General features: G+C 37.5%; 1 protein-coding gene across 4 annotated transcripts in view; it reads left to right on the forward strand.

Moving 5' to 3' along the window:
* The window catches only part of LOC146003280 (uncharacterized), a 192,555-nt gene that overhangs the window by 26,861 nt on the left and 141,504 nt on the right, over positions 1-24,190 (forward strand). For all 4 annotated transcript variants that reach the window (XM_083141502.1, XM_083141505.1, XM_083141504.1 and 1 more), the window contains exons 3-4: positions 6,162-6,468; positions 10,064-10,896. In XM_083141502.1, coding sequence (XP_082997628.1) covers positions 6,162-6,468; positions 10,064-10,896 — 1,140 coding nt within the window. The remainder of the gene's footprint in view (positions 1-6,161; positions 6,469-10,063; positions 10,897-24,190) is intronic.

Here is a 24,190-nt window from a genome sequence, read left to right on the forward strand (position 1 = left end):
GCTGACTAAACCACCACAGCTATCAAGCATTAGTATAGTATTGCAATGTGCAACCCTGGGAACTGATCACAGATCTACTAACTGTTACGCCATCCAGGAAGAGTAGAATCAAACTGTTTGTCAAATTTTTCAGAACATAGTATTTTAGATAATTTAATCATTTGTCTCACACTGTGGCTATGTGGTCATGCTTTGAGCTCCGGCTACGGGACGCGTGCAGGTTTAATTCTCCTTGGGGAAATGTTACAGCTTCTCTCCTGAGATTTCAGCCTGTGGTTGAGACAGGTGAACACATGATTAAATTGGGGAGCTACGAATGAGTAGCATAACCTGGTCATTAAACCCTACAACGAGGGCTGGAGGTTCGTCGTGCTGACCACACGTCACCCCGTAACTGGTTGTATGATATGCCACCTCCTTGTAGGATCAGGTGGGAGTGCGGCCGGCAGTTTGACGATCGAAGGATGTATTAAACATTTGTTATATACAACTGAAAGAGTATCCATTATGGATATTTTGTTGGTAGGAATCATGAAAGAAAACCCAAGCAACCCTGTGACATACACATGTATTAATGTACAAGTTACAAAAACCTGTCTGACCCTGTGACATACACATGTGCATATGTTACAAAAACTTGTCTGATTATGACAAACCTTCGAAATAATCTCCCGCATTGTCCACAGCACGCTGCGCAGTAGGTCCCGTACACAAGCTGCCTTATGTGGCCTTGCATTATCTAGGAGTATGATTGCATTATGCAGTAGATCTGGACGCTTCTCCCTAACGGCACATCGTAGATGTCGCTGCAGGAGCTGTTCCACATCGATGGCAGCATGCTGTGGACAAGCAGGAGATTATTTCGAAGGTTTGTCATAATAAGACAAGTTTTTGTAACATGTGCACATGTGTACAGGTTTTTGTAACTACATTAAACAAGGTTGGCGACAGACCTGGAAAACTGGGAAAAGTCAGGGAATTTGAGGTGTCAAAAAAAGTCAGGAAATTTTGTCTTTAAAATTTTTTTTATTATTTTTTTTTAAAGATATTGAGGGGCAGAAAAATGTGTTAAGCCTCTAAATATTACGTGGAAAACACATTGAATTATAATTTTTTCTTGTCCGTATGGAAGTAGTAAGGGGACAGAACTGTCAACACATGAAGGGGATGGGAGTGGGTGGCACCATCCGATAGTTGTCGGACGTCGTCGTAAGGCATTTTGTTGGACAAACTGAAGGAACATGGAAACAATTAGGCTCCATTGATACATACGATTTTTGTTGAATATCACCACCCGACAAAGTATCTCACTACAAAATGCGACAGAATTTCATGCATGACACTCGTATTGAATTGATTTTTGTTGGATGTCTTCGGACTGCAACATCCAACAAACATCGCATGCATAAACAAGAAGAGCTTTGCTGCTGGAATTTTATTACTCTTCTGGCTCACTTCACCTTATTTAACGTAGCAGTGCTTACGAAGGTTTTCTTTCATCATCCTGACATATTACTGGTTTTGCACAAGTTAACATATGTTTACAATGACATAGCACTATTCTTAGATATTAAGAAGAATCCAACAAAACGGGATATACTATTGCGAAGCAGTGAAACATAAATCTCCATTGGTGAATGTTATAAAAATTGACAAGTGCATGCTCACAACCTCAAATTTACTGCAACATTAGTATTGCAATGAAATTATTGCCACTCTCTGTCCTGTCTGTTTAAACTCGTGAGAGATGGTCATTAATCTCTGAGTGAAGTTATTATCCAATATTATGAAATAAAATACTATAATAAATATGTAAATATTTTTATATATTTACTCGAATCATTCAATCATAAAGCAAATCACTTTCTTCAAGAATTGACTTTTCTCTGCCAGCCCTGCTAAATTTTCACTTTCCATCTACTGATTTATACGAGGGGTGGCCAGAAAGTAATTTCCAATTAGTAGGGACATTGATTTTTCGCAAACTCAAAAACCGTGAAAAATGATAATTGCTGTGAAGTTGTGTTTATGAATGTGCAGTGATGTCTGGACACATTCTTCACCTGTTCGAAATATCGAAATAATGCGAATTTGGCATCAAATGCAAGTTGTTAGCATTTTTAGTGATTTTTTTTTAAAAAAATGTCCTACAGCAACGAAAAATTCCATGAAATTCAACATTCTTGGCTTTTCTAGGCCATGTTTTTGTACATAGAACATGCAAGTCCAACATTTTATTCAAGAGTAAACTAATAATGCTTGTTATACATGGAATAATTCCGACAGCCACATTAAATCCTGTATTTCCCACGATTTTTTCAACTTCTATCAAAACCATTTGCATCACAGAGCAAAGTGGCAGGGTTCTAACAGGAGATTGAGAGCGTATCTGCTGTCACACGGGAGCCACATCTTCAGTATTTGTCGTACGAGATGTGTTTTGAATTACCAAGTTAAGTGTGCACCATTGGCATTTGTCGAGTGAGAAATAATGGAGCTCAGTCGTTAGGGCATCTGATTACCATGCGAGAAACCTGGGGTTGATCCCCTGCGGGGGAAAACTGGGATCTTTTCCACCTATTCAAACTGCTCTGGCACCCACCCAGCATCATATCAAGCATGTACTTGGAGGAAACTTTGAGGGTAGCCAGGTAAAGGTAACCAGGAGTGTGGTGCTGGCACATCACTCACACCTTTAGCCGTGATCAAGAAAGTGTGGGGCCCTAACTCCACATCCTTATACACCTTCATGGCAAAGTGCAGGGGAGCATTTTACTTTTACTTCCTCAAAAATCTGTTCCAACATATCAAACTGTCACGAAAATACGTAGACCATGTGACCTACAATTTAAAATGATAGTTTAAAAGCACAGTGGAGTATTAAGTTTTGGTATATTTGCCCGAAAAAATTTCTAAAACAAAAACGTGAATTTTGGGGAACGTAACAGCAAGAAGTAAAAAAAGAAGATAATGCCAATTTTTGGTGCCATAATAATATATCGGTATCTGTCACGTGGGTCATTATGCACCCTTCAGTGTGTATGGGGAAAATTCCATTATCTAAAACCATTACCTTAAAATTAAAAAGGAGGTATGGAAAATAACTTACGCAAAATAACTTTCAAGATATCAAACTCTCACGAAGAGGCATAGGCCATGTGACTTACAATTTGAAACAGTAATTTAAAGACACCATGAAGGTATAATTTCAGGTATTTGCCATAAAGTGCGCTAAAATTAAAATGTGAATTTTGGGGAAAAATAACACCGAATAGTAAGAAATAAAAAATACACCAATTTGAAAGAAAATAACAAAAAACTCAAGGTCCCTGCCGATTAGGCATTAATAGAACAAGAATATCAGTAGTAATTTATTGCATTAGTAACAGTGAGTCCCAACCTAATTTTTGGCATAATCATCATTGTTGTTCTGGCATTTGTCGTAGCATGGCACTAAATTTTGTATGCCCATGCCATGTGCAAAGACTGGAACTCTCTCTACCACAGTGTAGCTGTCAAATCCTTGTCCTCCCAGAAACCTCTTCAGTTGAACAAAGAGATGAAAGTCGGTACATGCAAGGCCAGGGCTGTACAGGGAGTGGTCCAAGATCTCTCACCTGAAGTGGCAAAAGGCCTGTGTGTACTCAGCTGTGTGGGGTTGTGCACATTCGATTGGCCTTCTGTGAATTGTCTGCACCATCGTCTGACCATACTATCATTCACGACGTCTGGTCTGCACACCTCACACGATTGCTGGTGGCTCTGTGCCAAATTCTGAGCGTGCAAGAATCTGATTACTACATGTAGGCTACATCGCAGTCGGTGGGAGACTCTATGACCTAGAACTGTCCTAAACCGGCTGCATTGCAACTGTACCAGATTACAGCTACATGCTACTTGTTCCTGCCTGCATGTGTGTGTGTCGCTCTCCGACCACTAGTGCTGCATATAGGCACCATTGGAGCTTTTATCAGAATGCCCCTCGTATATGAACTTTCAGAAGCTGTTATTAACAGTGTGTTCCTGTTGAATGTGTGGTTAGCTAAATCAGGTACCTATATTTCTAATATCTACATACCCTTTTCGCCAGCAATAATGGTATAACTGCATGTTGTCAGTTTCACAGTACTTGACTTGGATATACTGTACTGAAGCAGAAATCCCATGTATGTCCAATTCAATTGTTTCACTTATATGCATGAGTTAAGTTGTTTGCTTTACAGAGAAGAGAGAAGTAGCTTTATGCATCGAAAAATGAGTCCGCACTCATGCTTCTTGCAAGCAGAGGGTTCCAAACCTCAGTGGAAATATCAACATATAATACCGAGAATGTATAAGGAGACTGATAAATTATAAATTGTATTTCTTAATCAATCACTCTTCATTCTTATCTCATTTAGTCGTAACTTTAAGAATAATCAAGTATTTTATTTTAAACTTACTGCATATGATAAAATTCCGTAATTCTTCCCTTGCTTGTGAATTGTAATAATATTCCAAATACACTATTTTGCTGTTAGAATTCAAATGATAGAGAATAGAGAAATTAAGTCAATTTCATAGAAGATAATATTGGTACTTAACAAATCCATACCTGGATCTGTACGAGTTTATTATTTCCATTTGCAAGAACATCAATTTAGTCTAGTTTGTAATTGTCAGTGAAAAATGTAAATGTTGTCCTGGAAAAGTCAGGGAATTTCATTTCTGCTTGTTTGTAGCCACCCTGATTAATACATGTCTATGTCAGAGGTTTTCTTGGGTTTTCTTTCATGATTCCTACCAACAAAATATCCTTAATGGATATTGTTTCAGTTGTATATAACAAATTTTTAATACATCCTTCGATTTTCGAATTATTCTGTTTTCCACACAGCTTTCTTTTCTTTTCCTCCCTGGATAAATTATGACTTACTCCCCAGCCCTCGTATATTAACAGAAAATATACTGCTGGACAAAAAAAACCGGACACTTGCATTTTTTGTGATAACGCAATGGGTCGATAAAAGCTCTGGTACAAGGGCTAACTAAATGTTGCAGAAACTGAATTAAGTACGAATGCATAAACAAAGTCCGAGCCTATGAATGGTGCATATGGTACTACATGATCTGCCGAACATTCTGTAATATACCTGCGAGCTGTTATTGCAATTCATATGTCAAATATTAAAGTGTCCGGTTTTCATTGTCCAGCAGTATATTAAATAGTTTTTGATTCAGTGAGCTAAGACAATATAAACTGAATGCTCCAATATATTACTATCAGGTAAAAATGTATTTCATTTTCAAAATATATATATTTATAGATATAACCTGAAAAACCCAATAAAACCCAGTTTTGCCTGTTTTTTTTTGTTTTTTCTGAGAAAACCGAAAAACCTACCTGTTTTTTTTTGTTTTTTTCTGAGAAAACCGAAAAACCTACCTGTTTTTTTTTTTTTTTTTTTTATAAAAAAAAGACCTGTGAAAATACCAACCCTGACTCTGTGGAAGGTGAGGATTGTAAGTTAACAGACTGGCTACTCACTGGAAATTATGCATGAATTCTGCTTGAATTTTTCTCTATAGATGTGAAAAATTGCAAATCCCATTCTATTTATAAATATTTATTGATGCTCTGGTTCAAGTTTTTCACAATTTAGCTTTTATTTTTATCCAGGGAGGAAAAGAAAAGAAAGCTGTGTGGAAAACAGAATTATCTCAATCTGTTTGCTTTGTTAGTGTCCTTTGCTGAACAATCTATCTAACAGAGGGATGATTATCATCATGAAGTTGATTAGGCAAATTTGAAGTACTTATAGAATTAACAATTTTTCATAGATTACTATATCCCAGAACATTTGTGACTTGTGTTTGTAGATGTATTTCTAGTCTTGAGTATGCGTAATGGCAAATTCCTTATGTACATTATTCTAGAAATTATTTATTTAAAGTAAATTAAATCTTGATTTAAATCAATCTACGTTGGTTGAAAATAATTTTGACTCATTCTTAGTTAAAGAGCTTTCAGATGGAAGTTATGAATGTAATAAGCCACAAGCTACTCTTGACCTGGAAACATACCTTCAGAAATAAACCCAACCTTTCACACCAAAGCAGTGTAAATTGTGGTCTGTGTATTTTTATTACATTCCTCATTCATTTATTTTATTTTTTTGCAGGGAGAACTTCAAAAGTATAAGAAAAATGTAGATTTTTCATCACCTGAGCCTTTCGTTTTCTTTGATGATGACTGTTCAATTGCTAAGGAGGAGGTGATTGTACCAAATGAGTCTGAGGCATATTTTATTGCCGCTGATGATAATTCAATTCAAGAAGTGGTACTGAGTGGTGGTGATATTTCACCAGGAGCACCTTCTGTCATTCCAACAGATGAGGAAAGTGATGATGATTATAGGATGGATGCAGATTCACTGCTGGCCAGTCCTGATGATTCACCATTGAAAGACTCTAGCGAAAATGATGCAGGTAATTTTTCATTCCTTTTCATTCATTCATTGTTATTTTATTAAATGATTTTAGCAATTTATCAAGTAGAGTAAGAGGTAGTAACAATTAATCCTTAAAGGACACTTTCGTGCTTGTGGCTTGTCTATATTGAGTGTATAAGCTTCGCTGCTAGGAGTGCCTCTAGGAAGCATAAAGCTTGTGTTTGAGACAATTAGTTTTGGTCTAGGTAACTGCATTGTTGTAAGAGGATGTATTTGTTTTGACCTTCAATTTTTATATTAAAATTGTGATATGCTGGAAAGTAAATACAGTAATCCCTCAGTAATCAGGCTGATATCAGACCAGAGGACTGCCGGATTAACGAAAATGCCAGATTAGTGGAGGTTCATTAAAAAAATGCACTTTAATAGCAAAACCTATGTTTATTGCACAAAATATTACAATATATGTACGTATGTATATTAAAATGGAAATTGGTGTTGTAAAAAAAATTACGAAACAAGATACATATTGCATTTTCCTGGATCACACAAATATTGCTTCACTGAGAATAATATATTGATATTTTTTTTCTTCTGCACACATTGACACATCATTCGAGCTTTTTCTTGGTTGACAAAACAAAAAAATAATTAGAACTAATTTTAAATATATTTATAGATAGAGTTATGTCCAAAAATGCAATATTTTCATCAGTTAATTTTTCTCATTTTAAAAATAATTTTTAAATATAGTTGCATAAAGTTTGTATTTCTGATTTTTTTAACATAGCATGTTTATTCTTTCTATATATCACCTTCATCAAGATCTTTATGTATATGAGACGCCACTTTGTTCTACAGCGTAATTTGTCATGATCCCCAATTGGGGATCATGGGCTTTGCCATGTTAAAAAGATAACTTTTCTATAGATGTAAATTTTCGTTTTGCGAAACAATAAAGAGTTTAGTCTTTTATATCAATCAAGAAAGAACTACCTAGGACCATGAACATTCCTACCCACAGTAAGCATAATGGTCTCTCATAAATAGTGAAGTGTAGTCTTCAGGGTAGTGTGTAATCTACTAAATCACATTGCAATCCCGGGACACATGATGTGTTTGGGGATGGTGTCTATATAGAGAATAAATTGATGCCTTGTAGGATTATTCTCGGTGGCCAAGACTCCACTTCGTCTGTCTGTTACAAGGACCTCTTGTACATGAAGTTGCCAGGGCCCAGGCTCCACTTCGTCTGGTGGTCCCGTCAAGACTATTTTTCCATGTAGGCTGCCAGGGAGAATTAATTTGCGGTGGCCCAGGTTCCACCTTGTCACTTATGTGCAGGGTTGGAGATTTATCTGTACAGATGGAACTTTGGCCAGTCAGCATACAAACGAGGATCAGTGTAGCACACGCACGGGGAGAACTGTATGTCCACAACCATTCAGGGTCTGACAGTTCACGTAAGCGGCACTGAAGGAGCATTACATTTTTGGGGTTGATTCCCAACAGTATCAATCCTTTGACAGACAGACGAGGTGGAGCCTTGGCCACCGAGAATAATCCTACAAGACAACAATTTATTCTCTATATAGACACCATCCTCAAACACATCATGTGTCCAGGGATTGCAATGTGATTTAGTAGATTACACACTACCCTGAAGACTGAGGCAGAATCAGCCTCCGAAACGTTGGTAATTTTAAAAATAACACAGTGGTTAAAAATTCAAAACGAAGAATAAATAATTCCTTGTTCATAATTAGTCAATACACATATCACATAACTCACCCCTATTACTTAACTCCCCTTCCCTATTCAACAGTCTATTACTGCTAAGTTTCCATTCTTGTTCTTACCTTTATATGTGAAGTAAATTGGTTAAGTCTGAGTGTTTAGCTAAAATATTGTGCCATTCTTCCAGATATGTTCATGTACATTAAATACCCTAATGATTTGGTCCGGAAAATGTTGGTTCTTAGTCTGCAAAAGTCAGCAAATTTTGTTTTTACAAAACTGTAGACATCCAGTCACCCTTTGGTGGTAATATGGGATTATGGGTAACACAATAGTTTCTTTAACCTTTTGGATCCCGAGTGTCTCGATCAAGATACCCAAATGTAAGCCTCACGGTCCCAAGCGTCTCGATCGAGACGCTGTGTCAAGGTCGTAGTTTTTACGTTATAACTTTTCTATTTTTGGCTAGAATTTCGATTTTTTTTAATATTGTTCCTAACACATGTATTTAACAGAAATGGTTTTTTGCATTTTTTTTGTCTTCATGAAAATGAAGGGGGAAAGGAGGGAAAAGGGACTTCTCTTTTGTGTCTCTTTTCAAGGTCAAATTTTTGCCGACAAAGGAACACCAGCTTTGTTGTTCTAAGGCAATGCTTTTCACTCCCGCGTGTGAACTGCTTTCAAAGGAAGCTTGTTTATCAGTATCCGATGTCAAAATGAAAGTTTTCCATGAGGGCGCAAGCAGGGGGTGTGGGTGGGGGAGGGGGAAGACTGGTTGCTGAATCTGCGTTGTGAGAATAGAATTTCGAAGCACGCTGAAGGAAACATTTGTTTTTTTTAGCACAAGTGTCCCCATTTTTTTAAAAAAAAACGTATTTTCAGGGGATTTCCCCCCTTTCCCCCTCCATATATATGCCGAATGTGCATGAATTACATATCGTCTGAATCTGTGATTCACTCTGCGTACAACGGTATATCTTTCATATCTCTAGGGCATTTAGTTTCTGAGCTATAGTCATTTCAAGGTACCGCTGCATTTTGAAGCTTGAATCAATGGCGTGCCGACCATTCCTTTTGGGGGTACAACTCAAGTTACATGGTCATATGATAATAATGCAAATATTTTTGTGTTCCTTAGATGTCAGCGATCATTTCCATGTGCATGTTGACACTGTCATGTACTTTTTTCTTGGGGGGAGGGTGGGGGAACCAAATTTTTTTTCCGAAATTTTGGAATTTTGAGAGTTAGCCCCCTTCCCCCCGCCACATATACGCTGAATTTGCATAAATTTCATATAGTCTGAATCTGGTTCATTCCGCGTACAACGGTATATCACTCATCTCTCTAGGGCAATTAGTCTCCGATCTACACTCATTTAATTGAAACTCTGCATTTTGCTCAAAATCGGCTCGGGACCGAGAGGCTTACTTGTGAAAATGGCCTTGGGACGCAAAAGGTTAAGAATAAAATTTAGTACTTTTAACACCAAATCTAATTTTTTTGTTCTCAATTACTGACTGGATCCTGAAATTAATAAAATACAGTCAGGACAAATTTGAAATTACTTAAGTAATTACAAAGAAGACTAACTTTGCACCATGGGTCATGACTAGGCCTCAGAAGTTGATATATATATATTTTTTCTGGCCCTTGAAGATAGTTCCAAACCTGATAGTAATTCGTTTCTCTTCAGTTAGCACCAGAAAATATTGCTTTTATTTTGAATTTCCTTTTTTCATTTTCTGACCATTTTTGGCTTTTAGGTTCTTTTTCATGTATATTTTTTTTAGCTTCAGTCTAGTGTAGTTTGCAAAATAGGTTTTCTCAAACTATTCAGTAAATTCTAATTTAAATATTTTATTTTGTTCATTTTGACTTCGTTCTTATTTTGCAGGAACTAATACACAAAGAGGAGTTCGAAACTATGATATTGATATGGAAATTCCTGAGAGAATATTAAGTGACAATGAAACCGAAATCCATGGAGACAAAAGTAACATTCCAAAGGGCAAGTGTAAGACTGAACTGATAGAGAAACTTGTACCTGTCGCTATGGACAGTGTAAGGGATAAAGTGGAAAAGAGTACGGTACAAACTCCAAGTGCTAAATCACAAACATCAAGTGCTAAATCACAAACATCAAGTGCTAAATCACAAACATCAAGTGCTAAATCACAAACATCAAGTGCTAAATCACAAACATCAAGTGCTAAATCACAAACACCAAGTGTTAAATCACAAACTGTAAGTGCTAAATTGCAAATGCAAAGTGCTAAATCACAAATGCCAAGTGCTAAATCGCAAACACCAAGTGCTAAATCGCAAACGCCAAGTGCTAAATCGCAAACGCCAAGTGCTAAATTGCAAATGCCAAGTGCTAAATTGCAAATGCCAAGTGCTAAATTGCAAATGCCAAGTGCTAAATCTCAAATGCCAAGTGCTAAATTGCAAATGCCAAGTGCTAAATTGCAAACACCAGGTGCCAAAACACCAACACCAGGTGCCAAAACACCGACACCAGGTGCCAAACCACAAACTACAAGTGCTAAATCACAAGCACTGCATAAGGAGCAGCCACCATCTTTACCTGGACAGAAAGCAACTGATAATTGTGCTAGTGAGGAAGAGGATGAAAATCTGTACACTTGTTCGTCGTGTGGCATGAACTTCACATCTGTATTGGAGCATATTCAGAAGCATCACAGTGGACAGGAAGTTTTAATAGAGGTAAGTAGGCTCTGGTTTTGCCTGTTGCATAATGCCAGTGTCAGATCAACCAACATAACTTTGAAATTTGATATTTCACATTGACTCCATTTTTGGTACATTGACAGCACATGAAAGATAAATGTTCTGAAACTGTAGTTTTCTTAAAATTAATTTTTGAAAATTGCACAATTCTCAAAATTTTGCCGTGCTTCCACTCCATATTTTTTTTTATGCAATCCAAGGAATGTTAATTAAACTATCCTAACTCTGTGGGACCACTTTAACTTTATCATTTGAGCATGGAATGCCCTCAAGCGTGGTATGCTTGGCAAAATTATTTTCCCGTATTACAGAGAGCTATGTCGATGTAAAAAACCCATCCATGGAAGCAAACTCCTATAAGCAATCAGAATTCTAAATAATAAGTCCGTACATTACCATGTAAGACCCAAATTAGGGATGGCCAAATCTGGATAAAATATTATCTGGATATTGGATAATTTTCTATCCAGATTTCAAATATCTGGACATTGGATATTCTGATATATGGATTATCTGCATCCAGATATCTGAATTGTCTAGATTATCTGATATCCAGATTATGGAGATATTTGGATTATTTGAATTATCCAGATATCCGAATGTGTGCATTATCCAGACAGTTTTATTGTTTATCTATTTTATGGCCTATCTACATAGGTTATTTTATTTGTCATGTTTGTTTTTCACTTTTTGAATTTTCTACAAATTCTTAATGAAAACTCTACTATCCAGATATCCATACTATCCAGATATTCAGATTATCCATATATCCAAATTATCTGCTTATTTTGATATCCAGATTATCTGTTGCATCCGATACAGATATCGGATAATTTGAAATCTGTCCAGATTTTGTGGCATCCCTAACTGAAATATGAGAGCATGCAATATCTACAGGCCGAAACGTAAATGGAACCCTAGTTAGACATGACAACAGACTTGCCTAAGCAATTTAAAATATGTAATCATAGTGCAACAAATACCTGTACATCATTGTGCACTATGGAAAAGAATAGTCATATTCTGTTAAATAATAAGATACAGTAATAACATACTGTAGGTAGGTCTTGACCTTCAAGACCTGCTACACCACGGGCTATTTATTATAGCCTAACATACAATCAAACATAATTTTAATGTAACAATAATCATAGAAAAACATACATAAAATCTCTGGCCGGATAGTTTCAGACCACAGTCACAATCATATATTTCACTTTCGTAGCTCATTGTGTTTTTGTAAGATAGACTGAGCCCGTGTTTCCCAAATGGCTGGTCTGCAGTTTGGTACTGGGCCCCGGCATCAATTAAACCAGGCTGCGAGAGATTCTAAAGTTTGAAGCTTGCAGCCTGAGCTGGCGACTACCTAGAATGATGGTTTTTCGTTCAGGTTTCCACTGCGATAACAGAAAATGCTTTCTCAGCAGTGGCAGTGAAGGATCAAACGTCGAACAGGGGTGCACGCTTTCTTCTTGCCTCCAAATTTGGAGGTAGTTGGACCACAGAGTAGATAATTTTATATCCAGAGGAATCCTGCTTACGGCCATCACCCTTCACCACGCTTGACTGAGCACCAGTAGTTTTCTGAGCACTCTTGGTAGTTCTGATACTCCTCGTTAGGGAGAGCGCACTGCACCTTAGCTTCAGTTTCTCTCCAGGAGGTTCGCAAGTCCCCACCAGGAGATGGTGTTGAAAAATTTTAAGGGTTTTCTTTAAATTAACGTGCGCTAAGATCACAGCAGATGGCTAATGTAAAGAAAATTAAAATAAAATAACCAAAAATACAAGACAAATGGGGACTCGAGTTTAACTAGGGTGTCTTAACTTATTTTATGGTTTAACAGAGTTTCCCCGATGGTGCAGTGGTTGCATCGTAACCTTGTAATCAAGGGATCCTGGGTTTGATACCTGGTGGACGCACATAGTGGTTTGGATCCCACTTTAAACTCTAGGTCCAGTCCCAATTAACATTACTCTACATAAAGTGGACTTAAAACGCCAAGTCAATCAAGCATGGTTTATATATAGTTGTTGGTTCCATTCACAGGCATCATTTGCTGTCTAACTCACAGGAAATTGTGATCTCAGATAATTTCAGTTAACCTCGACAGATGAAAATAATTTAGCCATCTCGCCAGACTCGAATCAGGATATGATTAGACGAAAATTCCCGTATTGCTACCGTTATCAATCGGATGAATTATGCTGCAGTGACTTAGAGTAAGTTTCTGTGTCCCATTCCCCCCATATTTCCACGCAAGTAAAATATTGTGAAGCCCCTTAGAGAAAAGAAGAAATTTATCGAGAATCCCATATTGTACAAATCATTGTTGATAGTAGATAGGACAAACGGACGCACAATAGTTAGACCCCCCACCCCAACACACACAAACTTGCACAAGAATTAAAATACATATCGAAATAACTGTATGAGGACATTCGGAATGTTTTATTTTTCTTCACGTAGTGGCGAAGTTATGGTTTATGGTTCTTTCTTGGGGAAGGGATGATTCTTCATGCGGAAAAATATATAATGCATGATCTTTTGTATTTTTGTGCTTCATACAATCGTAAAGAAAAACTATTAGCCTACACATGCATGCATTCAAAAAATACAATTTTGGAGGATTATTTAAAAGATATTAAAGACTACTCTTTTGAGCTTCGATGTGGGAAGCGATTCAGCACCAAAAACCTTCCCTTCACTTAGAAAGTCAAATATTCAAAGAAAAAGGCACATTCGTGGACTAATACTAATAGTAACAAATATATCACAGCAATGACTTCAATGATTGAAGTTGGATTGTCCGTGTTGTCTCAGCATCACAACGTCAATTGGAATCTACGGAAGGAAATAGAGTGGCGATGGGACTCGATTCGCTTGTCACGTGTCACCCAACAAGGAAGTGTATTGGAAAGACTTGCCCCTCGGAAGTTTGTCACACGAGCACGGAATTATGTTGGTGCACTTTGATACTCTTAATCATAATTTTAATGATGATATTTTTTTCCCATATATCACTGAACATACATTTCTAACAATTTTGCATAAAACAAACCTTATTTTTAAAGGAATAGCATAATACACTGAGAATCAAGGGGTCCCGCGTTCGATACCAGGTGGAGGCACATAGTGGTTCGGATCCCACTTTAAACTCTAGGTCTAGTTCCGATTAGCCTTACTTAGTAGTGGCAACTATGCTATAACGAAGCCCTGCATCGGAGCAAGGCCATGTCGTTTATACCAAAGGTTAGTTACATGCGTACCTTGCCTCAGAGCAAATGAACTCACTTTTCCCACTCCCATGTCCGTGCGCAGTGACAACAAGAACAGAGCATTTGTGAGCGAGCGGTCGGGGAGTGCAGTCATGATGTTTACGAAGCAGGAGCAGCAGAGCTGGTTAAATATTGAATGTGTTAGAGGTCGCACAGCACGACAGTGTCACAAGCAGTGCAAAACAACCTGCGAGCAGCTCTGAGAAGAAAACGGCGACACTTATGCATAACCCACCCATCATTCTGCTTGACAATGCTTGGGTGCATACAGCAGGAACTGCGGATGGGATGGGGATGGGATGTGCTTTACCACCCCCACTCCCTCCGGATTTAAGTCCCTACGACTTCGACCTAATCCCTAAGATGATGGAACCACTTTGTGGGATTCACTTCCGAACAGTTAGAAACATTCTTCTGGAAGTAGATCGCTCTCTTCACACTATCAACAGATTAGGCAGTGCCAACGACACCCGACGGCTTCCACATCGCTGGCAACACATTGTACGTAATGCTGGGGACTACATCGAAGACCTGTAAAAGTGAAAACCATGTATGTATGCTGTGTGTCCAGAAAATGAATAGTTGCCACTACTAAAAAATCAGCCCTTGTATATGTACAGTTTAATTCAATTGAATTAGAATTTTTGAATACATTGGAGTCACACAGACCCTTTATATTGTTAATATATTTGTGTGTGTGAGAGAGAGAGAGAGTGGTGAGAGGTGGTAATATGTAGAGAAAACATCTACAACAGCTTCTACCCTTGAATTTTTGTAAAGTTCATCTTGAAAACTGGAAATTATACTTGAATTTTATCATGGTCCTTTTCGGTGATCACCCTGGAAAATGAAGTCAATTGTGAACATCAATGTGCATATATATGTGTGAGTACAAGTTGGTTGATCAGACATTAACTGACCGATGTGCTTATAAGTACAGACCTTGATTATTTTCGCAATTAAAAAATATATCAAAATGTTTCAACTGACAAGGACTGAATTGCCGATCATGCTACGTTGCCGGCATTGTGTTGAGAGACCCAAGAAAAAATGCAAGGTAATTGGAAGTTTAATGTTCATTGTCACTGAAATTTAACATGAATTCTGCATACATGGCCTTTACAGCCATAAAACAGTGACAAAACTCCAATCAAATCAGATAATAGTAATCATTTGAATGTGCATTATCATAACAATTTAACATAAATTTCTCAAATTGAAACCAAGTAAATAATTCTTCCTTGGTGACTGATACAGTCGGAAAATTGTGCATTAAATAATACACACAACTACAATAAAGCACTGTGTGTTGGTGTGTTTTATAAATTGTTACTTTTATTATTAAACGTGTTTACACCAGGTGAAACTATAATCTGCGTACTGATGAATTGTCACTGTGATGGATTCAACAAATGCTGGCATAATACTGTTCTGAATTGATTGGACTAACATTAGATGCTCATATTTTTAAGTGTGAAAACATTATTGTGAAAATTATAATTTCATCAACCATATTTGACAAACAATAGATATTTTTCATGTTCCTGTAATATTTCGACTCAAAGACGTATACATTGTGTAGAACACATGTTCGTTTCTTGTCACTAAAATTTTGAAAATCATTATATAGAACCAGGAATTAGACTTAAATATTTACCTTCCATCAGGCTAGTTACTGATACATGACAAAATAGCATTGCAGCAAAATTAAAAAAAAAAAGAATACACAGATATTGGTAAAATTTAGTGGACTCGAAGAGAAGATGCAATTTAACTTAATTAATCACTGTTTTAATGAACATTGTCATTAATGGCTGCATTGTCAGCAGAGATCAAAGAATAGGTTGTTTCACTTGATGCTTTCACATTGTCTACATTTCATTAATTCTTAGAGTAGCCGCAAAGTGCGCAAGTGGTTTTATTGCAGTTCATGTGTTGCAAGTTATCTAGTGCATTTGGTTTTCAAGAAAAGTATCATAAGAAGTGCAGTGACTAATATAATTGCAACAAAAATAATCAAGGACCTTGCTTTTAAACTAAGTACATGTCGGTTGGTTTTTTTTCTTTTCAATTTGTTTTCTATTTGACACTGTGTTTATTTATATGTGTAGACCAGGCATGTCAAACTCAAAATCTGAACTGGGCCAAATAGTCAGTAGTGTTTGATAGGGCGGGCCGCAAGGAAAAAATTAATTATTTCTTTAATACTTTATTTTAAAGAATGACTAACATAACACTTAATAAAGTATATTGAACATTCATTGAAACTTGATCATTGCTTCTTGCTTGACAGCTGGCATCTTTTTCTGCCACCAACTTATCAATATCGGAGACATCTTATTTAAAGCAGCTACTTTCAGAACACAGCTAAGATGAACGTCTGATAATCTGGATCTCGTTGGTGACTTGTTTCCTTTCACGAGTTAGAAAAGTTTTTCACACTGGTAAGTGCTACCGAACATGGAAATTATTTCACCTGCAAATTTGCAGGTTTCTGGAAAACGTGCAGGCAAGTACTTGTAGAAGTCAGGGATACCCACTTCGCTGTACTTTTGTTTCATAGTTGAGTCGCACTGAATTTCAATTACTTCCATCTGCAAATGTGCTGCCACTTTTTCTACATCAGTCGTAAACAGGGCTGAAAACAAGGAGATCTTGTCTTCGAAAGAACGAACATCGTGGAACCTTTTCCCGAATTCAGTATTCAAAAGCTGAATTTTTTCGGCGTACTTTTTGTACAAAACAGGGTCCTTTGAACTAGATCTGTATTTAGAACAAGTTGGAAAGTGTGTCAAGTCTTAGTTTCTTAACTGTTTTTCCCAAAGCAATAACTTACGCTCGAATGTTTTGACTTGATCATTCATGTTGGTGATTAATTGATCATTTCCTTGCAGTTTCAAATTTAAATCTGACAAGTGTTTCGTTATATCAACAAGAAAGGAAAGATCTTGTAACCACGTTGGTTGCGAAGAAAGGCTGGTGTCTTGTTCTTTCATTTCAAAAATTGACATAGTTCATCTTTCATATTCCAGAATCTTTCAAGAACCATAGAACATGATAGCCAGCGCACTTCTGTGTAGTAGGGCACTCCAGAATATTCGCTTTCTAAATCTGCTAAGAAAGCAGAAAATTGTCGCTGGTTTAAGCCACGGGATCTTATGAAGTTGATAGCTTTTTTCACAGGCTTCATCACACTTTCCATGTTGATTACTTTTGAACACAAGACCTCTTGGTGAATGATGCAATGCACATGATGGAACATGTGTTTATCGCAGGTTTCACGAAATTCGTTTTGCAGTTTTGTCACAAAACGATTGTTTTTTCCCGTCATTGAAGGGGCACCATCCGTAGCTAGACAGGATAACTTTGACAGAGGTAAATCATACTTCCGCAAAAGTTCACGAACAGCAATAAATGCCTTCAACTCTCTCAGCTTGTCTTGCCTCATTAATCCGTCGTATTGGTTGTATGTAGCTCTGTGTTGCTCATAATGACGTTTGACATTATATAACTTCGGTACACTAATGGTTGATCTGCAAACCAAGCAAACAATTTTATCTTTCACTTGACATCAAAAGTACTCAAACTCCCATTTCTCTTGAAAACTACGATGTTCATCAGAAATTTTTCGTTTACTACCACTTGGTTTCGACAAAGACATTGTTGGTAGCACAAACAAAGCAAACCGAATAGACACAAACTTCTTGGGAAATGGAACCGACTGAGGGTAGCGAAGATGCGGGAGAGGCAAGGGAAGGGTGAGTTGCGAAGACTATAAGATGCGGTAATAGGTTTTCGGGCGAAGGCAGCTTGTTCCCCTTTCCCTTCAACCCTCCCCTCATTCTAGATTCCAGAGGGAAAACTGCGCAGGCAGAAGACGTAGCCTTGGACTCTGAACAACTGGCAATCACTACATTCGCCAACCACCCCAATAATGCAACACGACCACCTTTTTTCATCTACCGACGGGTATATCCTGTCCAAGAGGAAAACGTGTGAAATTTCACATCGTGTTATATAATAACACACATATTTTAGCAACTACTACATCTGAAGGTTCTACTACTTAAAAACAGGTAATAGCAAAGGGGCCGCACAACAATATATAGAGGGCCGCATGCGGCCCGCGGGCCGCGTGTTTGACATGCCTGGTGTAGACAGTACACACAGGCTTGTGTGATATGTCATTGACCTCGACATATAGATTATGTCAATATTGATATCAGTATTATTAAGATCGGTGGTGGCCTCGGTGTGCTTGACTTGCACATGACAACTGCAGTGGCATGATTCATCTCTCTTAACTTTAGTTCCTTAATAAGAGGTGGTGTTTGAGAACTATGGACTGCAGAGCGAATGACTCCATTGTGTAGTGGGACTCATATTTCTTTCTTAAAATAGTAAATAAAAATAAATTTAGTTATATTGATGTCATCGATATCAATATTATTGATATTGACATTGATATTTTTAAGACTTAATATATTGATATGATGTCGACATTGTACAATACTAATCTTTGATATCGACAAATCAATATCGCACAACCCTAGGTGTACACAACTTGTTTGTTGCTATTTTCATTCATCTTGTGTGATTTTCTTGTGATGAGATATTCTTCCTAGTGCAGAGATTTTTTTTTCTGATTTGGTGATTATTTTGCTTCATTTCTATTTATGCAAAAAATGTTGTGAACATAATGTTAGGTAACTTGGGTACCCATATATTTGTGGATGATGGTTCCCTATTGTTTAATTCCTATGCTGTTTACACATACCTGCATCTGATATGTATCTGATATGTTAATTGCAGTTGCCCTAGTAAAATATAACATTATACTTACATAAATCAAGTCTCTCACTAGTGTATGTTGATGCAAATTCTATGGACAGACTGCAATTTTTCACTACTTTCTCACAAATTTCATCATGCTTATTGTTAGAGGCATGCAAATTTCATTTTCAACGGAAACATGAAATTCGAAATAACACACTGTATACCCTGTCCCAGCTGACTGTAGAGCAGGCCAGCGCATATCAGCAGAGGAGGAGGAGGAAATTTGAGTGGTGAAAGTGCAGCCTTGCCAACCATATGGTCCTGACCGTACATATACGGAAATTTCATTGCATTAACGGACGTACGGTCCAGACCTTAGTCCGGACGCTAAATGCACGGCTTGTCAAAATTTGTTCTTGTAGTTTTATCCCTAATATTTCCCCAAGAAATTCTTAAACCAATCGTACGGACCTGGAGACAAAAATACGGTCCGTTTGCCATGTGCGTTCGGTATTATCCTTTTCAATAGTTTGCAACTCTGCATAGCGAAGGAGGAAATTGGGTAACTCCCGTCGCCCATTACACAATCGCATTTCTCTCACTGTTCGTTGGTGGAGCCGTCTCGCGTCACTACTTGCGCAGACACTTGTACTCGTTCGCCTGGTCTACAGTTAGCTGGTACAGAGTTTAATGTTCACTTTTCACGCTTCTGAAAGGTGTGAGTTGCATTTTCCTACCATGTTTTGTCATGAATGATGCAATAAAATGTAGACTTTATTTACTGATGCAATACTTGCTGAAGTCTGAATTATATTAGAAGTTGTGGAATTCACAGCAAATTTAATTAATTGTGCTGTATGTATTTCAGAAGCAAAAGTGGACTATTTTATACAAAAATAAACTTCATACTCTGATTTAGACCACCCCCTACATGTGCCGTTATGGCACAGCTCTATATGCACAGGGAACATTACCTTACTTTACTCTGATTACTACATAAATGTGCTATTAGAAGGGGAATGTTCTATTTTGTGTTACCAGTGTGGTTTTTAAATCAAATTACAGTTATTTTTCGCCATTTTATCACCGAAATGCCATTTTAGAGTTCTGCTTTTCCCTATGTTTGTACCGAAATCATGATCTTTTATTTGCCCGAAATATGTGGTCCTATATTTTGTGTACAGGCTTCACAAACTTATGTAATAAAACACACGAACTGTATGAATACAAAACAGTTGAATTGCCATTTTGGTAATTTTACATCACGTTTCTATCCCTCAAGCTTAATTTCAAAAATGAGAATAGGAGATAAATTTATGAAAACTGCAAGAGATGAAAACAGTAAAACATTCATGTCTCACCACAAGTTTTTACTCATTCTCCTCTCAACATGGGGTTCGTTCGCAAAGCACTGTATTTGGTATATATTTTGTAGATAATAAAAATTATATTCTGTGATGCAAGAGCCCTTGTGGGCCAAGGCCTACTTACCAACTGCTGGCCTCATTCCTGCATGTCTCAATATAAGTGACCGATCATCCATCCAGTTATGGGGTGATGTATTGTCAGCACGACGGACCCCTAATCATTGCTGTCGGTTTTGTATGACTGGGTTACGCTACTCATTTGCAGCTTCCCAATGTTGGGTGGTCACTGTTCATACACTAGCTGAAATCTCAGAAGAAAACTTCTTACTCCCCCCCCCAGGAGACTCAAACCAGCATCCCTGATGCCTTGGTGGGGGGACTGACTAGTTATTTACTTGGAATAGCAAACAGGATTTTTCATGCCTTCATAGGAAAACACTTTTGTTTATGTATTCATAAATATTTGAATTAAGAATAGTATCTTGTAAATAAATTCAAGATTAGAAATTCTCTGCTTTTGTACTCTTCACATTTTGTCTGAGCACAATGAATAAAAGAAGTCTCTCTGGAGAAATGGAAGAGCAAGAAATGGCAGAATCTTTTGGATGTTTTGAACAAGAATTTCAGTGTTATCTAAAAGTGAAATGAAAAGTACGCTTGTTTTCAATATCAAGTCTGTTAGATATGTATTTGTACAGTGTTAGGCCAGAAGGGGTTACCAATACTGAATTGCCAATTATGTGTGAATTATTTTGGCCAAATGCTTATCAGTGCAAACATAGCAACTTGAATGTGACACTAAGTGCTCAAATTCTCCCTTGCAAAGGAAACTGTGAACTCTGGTTGGCAGAGAACAAGTCGCATATTGTCGGTAAAATTTCATTTCACATGTCAGAATTGAAATTTTATGTAGACTTAAGTTCTTGCTACATAATAACCCATGGAGTAACATCCCATGATAGACTACCAACTGCCGGCCTCTTTCCCACCTGAAGTGTGAGATTATCCAACCCGTTACAAGGTTTACGTGTGGTCAACATGATGAACCTCCAGTCATTGTGTTTTCTATGACCGGGTTATGCTACTCATTCGTAGCTACCCAATTTCCTCATGATGGCCACCAGTCCCATACAGAAGCCGAATTTTCAGGAAAAGTTGTTGTGCTTCTCATACGAGACTCGAATCTGTGTGCATCTTGTAGCGGAGTCCCAAGATTGCACTTTAGATCGCATGGCTGGTCCGAGACTTTAGGTTCTTACTAGCAACTGTATTATATGTATGAATAAGCATTAATATGTTGAGAAATGTAATGTATTTTTATCAGAGGGAAAAGGCTTGATCATATATATCTAAACTTCACTTAATCTCCTCACTGAAGTTCCCAGATTTGCATCCTGGCCCGGCCATGGGTCTTTCATATTTTTCATCTATTTATCACTCATCCACGTCATTCTAATTAGGCAAAAGCAGCAGAAAAGCAATGCTAAATAACAAGTACAATATTGTATATTTATACTATTCATAATACTGACTATTTGCATACATTATAAATTCTTGATTACCGCACTTTATTCAAGACAGATAATATGTTGAAGCTAGTTCCATTTTCTGCATGGGGTTAAGACTTGTTGACACAAGTGAATGAAGCCTTTCAAAATTTCTTCTGGGAAAAAAAACCTCCATTATGGTGCTCCAAAATTCTGCTTAGAATTCCTTCTAGAACATTCATGTTAATCTTTGTGTGGCTTGCTTTCGCTGTTGTCTAGATATCTGTGATGGATAATAGAATAGATGGAGAATACATAGTCATGAAACTATTGTGAATACCTAGACAACAGGAAAAGCAAACCACAAAAAGATTCACATTTATGCTCTAGAAGGAATTCCAAGCAGCTATAATTTTTCACAATTTGGAATATCATAGCTGTTTTTAGAAAGAGGAAATTTCAGAAACTGCTTCACTGGCGTCGGCCTGTTTCAGCAAAACCTTAATGAATGGCAGAAATCAAGCTCTCAGTATATTTACTATACACTCACATAGTCACAATTTGGCTTGAAAGTGACCAGTCAATTTTGTGAAAGTTACACCGACAGAGGTTCTTTGAGGTTGAGGTGACGTCATGTTGAAGTCAATTCCAGCATTCTGTTGGAGAGCTCTGAGCATATAGTTTGCACTTATTAGTGCTGCATGTAGGGACTCCTGCATGATAAACTGTGGGGGGGCTGGTTAGCGTTATTGTAAATTGTGCGCTCATAGCTCGAATTACACGTACAGCACTTAATGAGAGGACTGCGTAAGGACTCATGTGTGATAAACTGTGAGAGCAGGTTAGCATTATGCTAAATATTGCACTCATAGAGCAAAGTCCTGAAAAGTGCATTCTTCTGTAAGGGAACAAAATGCAATTTGGAGCATACTTATACTGGAGGTGTAATGGAACGTTAAATAAATAAATAATTGTACATGAAGATATCTCTGTGAGGCGTCATTGAGCAAGCCCTATAGTTTGTTGGTGCATGCTAGGTACTAGGAGTGTAAAGTGTTTTGGTGTTTGTGAATCGGTCGGCTGTTAGAAACCCATAGACTTCTAGAGGACAGCCAATCTGGGTTATGTAAATTGCAGATATACGTAGAATCACAAAACAATTTAGGCCTCCCCAATGGCATACTGGTAGCGTCGTCGCCTTGTAATCAAGGGGTCCCGGGTTCGATATGCAGTGGAGGCTCATAGTGGTTCGGATCCCACTTTAAACTGTAGGTCCAGTCTTGATTAGCCTTAGTGTGCATAAAGTGGACTTAAAACACCAAATCAATAACAGCAACCAAATCCCAGAACAATTTTGTGAATATAAATTTCTCCCATACTTAAAACAATATGTCAGCAAAGAACAAATGGCTTTGAGAAGCCTAACTGTGGCCAGCTCTTAGATCATGTGGCCATCCATCACAGCACTGCTTGAGCAATGTCTTTCCTGGTCATGAATTTACTGCACCTTCACACTATCAAATTGTCCTCAATATACAAAACATCAAATTTTACTCTCTAACTTTGACCAATTTAAACATGGAAACTGGGATATATATATTAACACTGGGTTACCTACACTATACAAGCCTGCACGATTGTAGAAATTCATCCTATCATGGGATTTTATTTAATTGCCTCGTATACTAAGATTTTCATAAGTCTGTGAAACATTTGAAAATTTTATAAGATAGGAACTACTGAACAAAAAACAAAACATTTTATATTCATAATAAAGATACACTCTCCAAGTTTTGTTGCCAACAGTACAAAAGTCACAAATGCTCTGTGTCCACCTTTAGTGATGCAGCAAATGCCTACCTAGCATGGGCGTATATATAGTTCACATAAGGAAGGGGTTCAATTTTAGATATGATTAGGGTTGATATATTTCATAAGTGAAAATCCAGGGCACTGCTGACCAGAAGCTTGATGGGGAGCAGAGGAGGGGGGAGCTAGACCTGACAAAGTTATGTGTATGTACATATCCATCATCATATTTTTTACACTTCTTAAAACAGGAACATAAATCCACTTCGAAGTATATCATTAATCTTGCAATTCCTTTTCCATGCCATAATGAACTAAGCTGCTATCTCACAATGTCGAAGCTATATTTGAGAACTGCGGACTGAACAGTGCAGGCACCAGGGGTGCCCACAGGGGGTTTCATGACGTGCCTGCATCATGGGAATTTTTTTGGGGGACAAAATTTTATACCAATTTTATATATCTTCACACAAAAATTGGGGGGATTGTATCGTTTGACTGACTTGTTATTGATTTTTAGTTTTGGTTATGATGTTTAGTTTTTCTACCTGCCTG

This window comes from Lepisma saccharinum, chromosome 20 (assembly GCF_977018435.1).
Source record: "Lepisma saccharinum chromosome 20, izLepSacc3.1, whole genome shotgun sequence".
In the NCBI taxonomy this organism is placed as follows: domain Eukaryota; kingdom Metazoa; phylum Arthropoda; class Insecta; order Zygentoma; family Lepismatidae; genus Lepisma; species Lepisma saccharinum.